This window comes from Chaetura pelagica, unplaced genomic scaffold (genome assembly GCF_000747805.2).
Source record: "Chaetura pelagica isolate M959 unplaced genomic scaffold, ChaPel_1.0 scaffold269, whole genome shotgun sequence".
Taxonomy (NCBI): Eukaryota; Metazoa; Chordata; class Aves; order Apodiformes; family Apodidae; genus Chaetura; species Chaetura pelagica.
This window is the reverse complement of record NW_009954705.1, coordinates 810,865-819,432: the sequence shown is the minus strand read 5'-3', so window position 1 is coordinate 819,432 and position 8,568 is coordinate 810,865. Positions and strand designations below refer to the sequence as shown.

The window sequence follows — 8,568 nt, the reverse complement described above, 5'->3', positions numbered from 1 at the left end:
CTATTTCTGGGTAGCTAAACACCTCATGCTGCCTCATCTACTGCTGAGGAAATGGTTATCGTCAAGCAGAGAGATGACAGTGGCAAACCCTGTGAAGGAATTGACTTCCAGAGAGCAACGGGCTGTTTCACCATCAACACCTACTCTGGTGCAACAGGAGTAGTTCAGTAGGTTGAAGCAGCTGGGGCTCAGGTTCCTCACTTGTGGTTGCTCAGATTCTGTGGACTGAGCAAACCCATAAATGTACAGGCCACAAAGCTATTCCAAGGAGCCTTTCATGGCTGCAGGTCCTACGTGGAAGATTCAGGCTGTAATTTTCACCCATCCTATGCAGATGGCCCATGCCACCATCCCTATGTTCTATCACTATCCCCTTTCCCACAGCACCACCATTCAGTCCTGATCACATGGAGTCCCAGGGACATCACACTGCAATCTGACCCACCTCTCTGTTCCAAGCTCTGGTAACATTCAACAGCAGGCACTTCTGGGGGATGGAGCAGGTGGCCCACTCCTGTGGCTCTGGCAAGTAAGATATCCAAAGAGCCTGTGAAGCTCCTTTTCTCCTCTAAGAAAAAAAATGCAGTGTTTTCTTGGGAATCTTTGCTGATGTTGTAGAGTCAGCTCTAAGCTTTGGGCTTAAGACTGGCAGAACCATGTGAGATACGAGCACCAGGAACAAAGATGGGTGGAGGAGCACTGCTGAGAACCTCTGCTGTGAGCTGGCATGACTTCACCACTCTCCTATGAACTTTTAGGAGCACAGACCCACATTCAAGCCTGCAGCTATTCCTTACACTCCCCAATGCCTGCTGACCAGTGGCTGAATCTTTTGGAGTTGGCATGGACAAAAGGTGATTGAGGGGCAAGGAGCCATCACCCAAAGCCTCTTCCTCCAATTAGTGGAAAATGAAATCAGCAACCTCAACCAAAGCTTTGGATTTTTCTGGGTACCTGAGCTGTATGGGTGCTGCTGATAGGAGCGACATTCCCTACCCAACACTTGAGGAAGGATGGTTATGACTATGTAAATCCCAGCAGCTACAAATTGACTCCTATATAAACCTTGGTAGTACATCCACTGACGTAGATGCATGGACATGAAAGTATCATCATCTGTGTCTTCCATACCACCACCCTCAGCATTGCAGCAACAGCTGCTACCTTCTTCCCATGCAAGGAGAAGACTGTTTGCAGCAGCAGTGCTTCTGCACCATGGGAAACACAACGCTGAGTCATGAGATGCTCAGACAATGATGAGCCCAGTTTAACCACTCATTTTCACCACACCCTCTGAGCTACAGGAACCAGTGGCACATTGCAGTCTCTGCTGGGACAAGGAGGATCACTTTCTATGGCAGATGTATGCACAGCTCTTGGCGTCCATGAACCAGTCAGGACACCCCAGCAGAGCATTTGTGTCTGGGATGCCAGCCATTCTTTTGATTAGGAGAGCCAAGTCCAAGACTGCACCTAGAAGGATGCAGGAGTGATCAAGACCGCCTCCCCCATACAATACCAACGAGACTACGGACACATGAATTTTTCGGATGTCCTCAGCACAACTGCTCACCTGCTTCCCCGCAAGGAATGAGGCTAGAGGTGTCTGCACATCTGTCTCCCTCAGGCATGCATGCTTCACTTGCTCCCTTCTAGAGTCCTCAGCCTGAAGTCCCTCTGCACAGGCATGGCTCCTCCTCCTGTGTCCTTTCTGCCTTTTCACTGACCTTCCCAATACAGCCTACAGAAAACCTCAGGTCTTGGTGTCACTGACACACTAAAAAAAACAAAGCTGACAGAAAAAAACAAAGTTCAGGAGGTGGCTTCCTTGCTTCTTCTCTAAGAGACAACAGGAGATTTTGGCAAGGCTTTTGGCAGGGAACCAGCTGCATAGGCTGGAGGAAGCAAAAACTGGCAAGGAAGAGACAGCTCAGCCCTCATCTTCTGATTAGGCTCCGTGGAATGGAGACAAACCACTACAATGAAGTGTAACTGCTTGTGCTAATCCATAAGCACCTCCCTATCTCCATGTTGTACAAGGACAGCCTGTCCACCAGCTCTGAGATAATGAAGTCTCTGCACCAGAAGGGGTCTGGAAGACAGGTAACACACATATTGAAATTCTGAAAAATTGGCTTTTAAACTGGGAATTCCTGAATTTTGCAAGCTCAAGGTATGTCCAGTTATATGGGAAACCTACAGGTTTTCAGATTTCACAACTGCTCTCCACAATTCAAAGCATCATGGAAAGAACAAAACTCATCCCTCTCATGGTATGAAGAGAGGAGACACCACCTAGCCTGTACCTGGCACACTTGCTGCTAGGTTTTGCTTGCTAGGAAACACTTCAGAATAGGACCGCAAAGAACGGGTTAGCTGACTAATCAGCTTATTGGCCTAGAACCCTCCTAAAGCGAGTCAGAGAGGAACTTGCAGCTCCAGACACCATAAAGAAACATTCTTTCTCTACCCAGAAGTAGAATATTCCCCAGTGGGAATAGAAGCCTAGCTGTCAAAATCATCCCCCATCCCTCCCAAGTGTTCTCCAGGTTTTGTACAGACCTAAAACTCTCTCCTTCTATCAAGAAGGATGCATTTCAATTTAGACACTAATTTCTTGACTGAAGATGTCCAGACAGGCAGTTCTGTAACAACTTTTCTCAATTCAGAGATCTCCCTCTCTTGTCAGGACTGTGCAAAAGCAGGGTAGCCAAACACACTGGAAGCAAAAGTCCAACAGCAGATACAGATTTGTGAACACCTGAACTGTGCTTCTGCAAACCTGAGAATATCAGGGAAACCACTACACTGAGAGCAACTAAAAGGTAATTAGTGGCTGTAAACCCAATACAACCTTAGTTAATCTGACCTGTTTTCAAACATTAAAAAAACCAAAACACCAACAAAACCAACAAACCAAACAAGGCTATTCTCTTCCTGTACAAATGCAGTTTCAGTCATTTCTGGGAACCCTGATTAAGGAAAGCATTCCCTCCTCCTCTCAGCCCACACACAGCTTCCAAATAAGCATTTAAAAGCATCTACTGTCAGCACAGAGACCTCAAAAACATGGAGACTAAATAAATTGAAAACTTTTGCAATGCACAGCACCTCCGGAAGCACAGCTCTTAAATGAGGCCATTGCATACTGTCTAGTCTTAGTATTTCAAGTTGTGGAAAATAAATTCAAATGTTTACCCACCACTTAGTTACTGTTAACCATTTTGTCATGATACTACAGCTAATCCACTTGAATCTTAACAGATAAGTACAAAACAAACACAGAACCAAAATAACTTACACAAGCATTCAATATCCAAGTTGTACCCAGCAAAACCTCCCACTTCAGATGCAAAGCCTAATGGAAAATTATGCTTATCTTGTGAGTCAATTATGGACTTAAAATTGTTTTGGAAATACACAAGCTAAAAAAGCTACTAAAGGTCTAAGGCTTAGTACTTAGATATAGCTGCTCCAGGAATGACAGAAATATACAAGTTTGGTTTGAAAGGGGCCTTAACGTAATCTAGTTCCACCCTCCGTGTGGGCAGGGACACCTCCCACTAGACCAGGTTGCTTCAAGCCCCATCTAACGTGGCCTCGCTAGGGAGGAGGCATCCACAACTTCCCTGGACAATCTGGGTCAGTGTCTCACAAAAAAGAAAACTCCATAAAAGGGGGGGATCATAAAAGCTAAGTAGAAAAGCTGCAACAGTGAAAGTTAAGGTAGATTCATCAACTTTGCTTCAGGAGATAGTGGTACACCCCATGCTCAATACATATGTCAAAATACAGTATTAATCCATCAGTTTGTTGATGGGTAAGCTTTGTTCCATCTTCAAGACATTTCCAAAGTCATTCCAACTATACAGCCTGCTCCACATTCCAACATGGGAGCTTGGAGAAACTTCAAATGCAGTATCTGCTCACAGGAACATTGAGCCTCCAGTGCCTAAAGCCTGTCACCCTTAAATACCAGGCCACACCAAATAACTACGTCAGTGTCCAAAAACTGGGTACACCCCAACTGAACATTAGGTAAATGCAAAAAGGCATTATCACTCAAGTTAAAAGCAATCTGTGCAGTCTGACACTTCTGCTTAAGGCACTTCAGAATTAATGGGAGAAGTAAACCTCATTACCTCTCCACTTTTTATTCCCAAACTTCCTAGCTGTCCTACAATTCACTATTCAGTAATTTTCAACAGTATCTATAAATTGCTTAAGGTCACTACCTTCTCTTAGCATTTTACACTCTACATGTAGGAGTTAAGTTTTACATTACTTACTTGGCTAACTAAGCATTAGTTACTAGCATTACCTTCAGTAATTTCTTCAGCAAGCCTCACGCTGTTTTAAACAGCTGGCAAAAACAGCACTGGTTAGTAATCAGTTGGCTGATGCTGTTTGTCCATTCACAAAACACTGGGCAGGTAGCAGTGTGTTTTTGTGAATTATCAATAAAATTCTTCTTTTACAGGCTACAATGGGGAAACACCAAAATCCACCCAGAAGCATTTTTCAAGAGATTGCTTTCAAAAAGTTCATCCACAGTTTTACTTTGTTATTAATCTGAGACCTCTTAACCAAAACCTTTTATCAAATAACTCACATACCCATTATCCCTCTTACCACAAAAATATTTCAACCTTCAGGTGACACAGAACAACTCTTGGTATATGCTCTCAGTTTGTTGGTGAAATACTGCACATCCTCTTATCTCGCCTCGTTAAGTAATCAAAGAAGGATGATCCTCACTAAACATCAGCAAGTTTCAGGCTTCCCAGGATTTTTATCTATGTAAATGACTAGGCTGATGATCAAAAGGTGCATTAATCATTTCAATGACCAAGCGCTATGTCAGGTAAGATAAATAAACAAACTTCAATGAAAGTTTTCTAAAGCATCTGTTCCATAAAAACAAAGGAATCAGCCACAATCACATACACTTGTCCAAAACCAGATCTTCAGTTTATTTTTTTTTAGATGTGCATTATGCCATGAATTCGTAGGGAATTGGCTCCAGCAGCTCTGGATCCTTGCCATTAGTTCTCACAAAGTGTGCTTCTCTGGGTGGAGCAGGCTGTAAAAAGAAAAAAACACAATGAAAACAAAACTCATAGCACTAAAACTCAAATGAAACCTTAAACAAAATTCATTTTGGCAACCATTTAATATGTTCTAAAAACATTATAGCACTTGTGACATTCCTAGTCTTAAAATTTTATTCAAAAAATAACAGTACGTAAATTATCTGCTTAGAAAGTGATTTTTGTTGCTGAATGATAAAACATCACTTTACCCTCTGCAATTTACTAGTCCAAATTATCATAAAGTCATGTACCCTAGGGTCCAAACAAAACCACCATTATCTTCTCTCTCCTCTTTTCTTAAATTGTTGCAATAGAAACTCCTGCAGATAAATTCAGCTAAAATAAACAGAATACTGACTGTAGAAATCAGCCAGAGCTGCTGTTGCAGATCAGCAACAAACAGAAAGCATCCATCACCTTGTTCATAAACACAGCTACAATTTCAATCCAGCAAGGAAGCTGTTCTGTTTAGGCACCAAACATACCAAACAGCTCAGATGCAATTTCATGCAAAGGCTTGTGAACCCAAGGGAAGGTGGTACCAAGATAGCTTCTGCAAAATCTGCCAGACCTGGACTTTTCAGAATGCTGCAAGCAGCTTCATTAATGAGATGCGTTTTTTGTTGTTTTTTAAAAGACAAAGTTCAGTTTACAGTGTAACACTGTTGTTTTAGAAGAAAACATTCTGCTCAATTGGTTTGGTTCTAGCTGGTGGGTTTTTTTTTGGTGAACTGAATCAACAATGTGTCAACTACATTAAAAATATTACCTGTCGTTTCAGTTGAACCCAAATGCCTTTTTCTTTTGCTTCTTTCTTCTTCTTTTCATTCTCCTTCACACGCTGCAGAAAGCTGTCTCTGCTCTTAGAATGCTTAATATGCTCAATACGCACATTAATTCTCTTGGCAAGAATCTTGCCCCTATGAAAGACATCAGTTTTTAATCTACTGCACTTGCAAAGAGACTAGTTCAAAGCTAGTTTTATGGCCCTTAAATGAATAACTCTGTAAGCTCACTAACAGGTAACTTTTCTTTAAAGGACAATCACTCAATATATTTTGCTGCAGATGCAAATCAGATATAACTTAAAGAAATAAAAGCTTATTAATATGTAACAGTATGTTGACAATTTAGGATTAAGATGGTGAAGAACAGGTCGTTTTAAACTTGTGGGATACAGATGAAGAAATGTACTACCACTGTACTCCAGTCCAGTTACTGTAAGAAAAACAACTTGTCCTTTTCTGACTAAATTACACAAAACCCAGTTAAATACAGTTACAAATAAATATTGTAAAGAGCTTCAGCATCAATGTGAAGGGTGGCAAAAAATCCTCATTAGGTAATGTCACTAAGTGCTGCTAAGAAAAACTGTTTCCTCTGACAGGATCCAAGTCAAATGAGCATCATTTGCTTGGGTTATAAAAAGGATATATACTTTACCCACCTTGAATGACCAATCAAGACAATAACTGTCTAACTGGTAAAGTGAAAGGAGGGTGCAATTACAAATCAACTTTCCCAAATACAAAGTTTAAATACACGGAATGTCACTACTTACTTGACCTGCTTGTTAACAATAATGCCCACAGCATGCTGAGTAACATTATATACTCTTCCAGTCTTGCCATGGTAACACTTGTGGGGCATACCTTTTTGAACAGTACCCATACCCTGATAAGAGATAGAACAAGAACAAAGTGTAAACTCTGACTTGGGGGAAAAAAAAACCAACAAAACCAACATCAAGAACTTGTGTTTCAGAAGTTAAAGAATACATCTCAAATTACTTGAGATTGATTTAAAATTACTCCTATTTTGTTTGTACAATAGAATTTATAATCATGCATTTTATATCTAACACTGCCAAATTCTGCTATGACAATTCTGGTTGCTTTCAGTGTCGGTGAAATGATGGATCACTTCGCTTTTAGCAAGCAATCATGAGAGACAATCATCATCAAGCTCCAGTGTGTCAAGAAGTGTTAACTCTTTAACAGTGCAGTTCTCTAAAAGCCAAGTAAGAAACAAGCAAAATCCACACTGTCATCTGTGTGATTGTTACAAAAACTGCATTTCAAATGAAACTAAAAGATTCAACAAAGTAGGATTCCTTGGTGAAAGGCTGTCAGATTAACTGCAACTTCATTTTGAAAGTACAATTGATTTTAAAGGACAAGTTCTAGAAAATATCAAGTGATGGGAAATGCCACTTTGCTTTTTCCCTACTGTTTAATATATGATGTATGCCTACATTTGTTTCTTGATTTCTAGTTTTAATGTGGCTTTGCCATCACCATCCCTGTACATACTTATTTTAAGTATAATCCTACAATGATACAGACACATACAGCTACAGACCATTAAATATGGCTCTTCTGGACAGGAGATGCAAATTAGGCAAAAACAGAACATCTACTAACATGACAGCTAGGGTCCCTCTGACAGTAGTGCTGTTAGGCACCACAAAGTTGGATTAGATATGGCAACTTTCACTTGTTTTGATCAGCTTAACACACAGTAACAGAGCACAAATTATTTATATATATATATACACACACACATAATATACACACACACTATAGATTCAGCAGCATTATCATCCTTTTCCTGATTCAAAAGCAAGCAGCGGGTGCTTGTGCTGACAGACATCATCCAAGTAACAGAAACATTGACCTCATGAAACTGGAAACTAATGTATCACACCGCTTTAGCTTTCAATTCCATAGCATCGGACAAAGTACCTTAATATCAACTATATCACCCTTCTTGTAGATACGCATGTAGGTAGCCAGAGGGACAACTCCTGTTAAAAGATACAAATTTGGATACTTAGAAAGCTCACAATTTCACACACAGAGACACACGTAGTCCCACATACACCAAATGGGGTGGGGGGACACAGATAATGATTTTGATAAAGCTTTTATTAAAATGCCTCCAATTTAAATTCAATTTAAAAAACGTAAATCTGAGAAATCAAATATTTCTTTCCCCCCCAGCAGTAATTACCTCTTCACACACACACAATTAAAAAAAATCCAACTAAGGTAAAATTACAGCTTTAATCTCATTCCCAATACAGAAATTGAAAAGGCATTGCAACTATTTACCACCTCATTGTGAAAATAGCCATTATCACTGCTCAATGCTAACATGTAACAAACTGCACATTTTAAGTAACAGTTTATATATTTTCTTCACCTTCCAATTAATTTTCAAGCAGTGATAGAATTAGCATTGTTACTACTGTCAAGCAATTAGAATACCAACGTATAAGCCGTAAGAGCTGAAAATTTACTTGCATATCTTTTCTACAGCTTTTAGCCCAAGCTGTCAGGTGTGCTTTGACACAAGCCATCCTGTTACAAATGCTAGTCAGGGAACACCTCATGCAGTGTTTTTCCCAGAAGGATACTTACCATGCTTGCGAAAGGGCCTTGAGAACATATAACGTGTCCCCCTCCTCTTTCCC

At 40.5% G+C, this 8,568-nt stretch overlaps 1 protein-coding gene across 1 annotated transcript; it reads right to left on the bottom strand.

Annotated features, from left to right (window-relative positions):
- Positions 1-4,946: 4,946 nt before the first annotated feature.
- Positions 4,947-8,564, bottom strand: RPL21 (ribosomal protein L21; the record flags this gene model as incomplete). Its single annotated transcript, XM_010005650.1, has 5 exons — positions 4,947-5,083; positions 5,863-6,013; positions 6,655-6,767; positions 7,838-7,899; positions 8,516-8,564. Coding segments are annotated over 5 exons (465 nt in total), but the record flags the coding sequence as incomplete, so codon positions are not given.
- Positions 8,565-8,568: the final 4 nt, after the last annotated feature.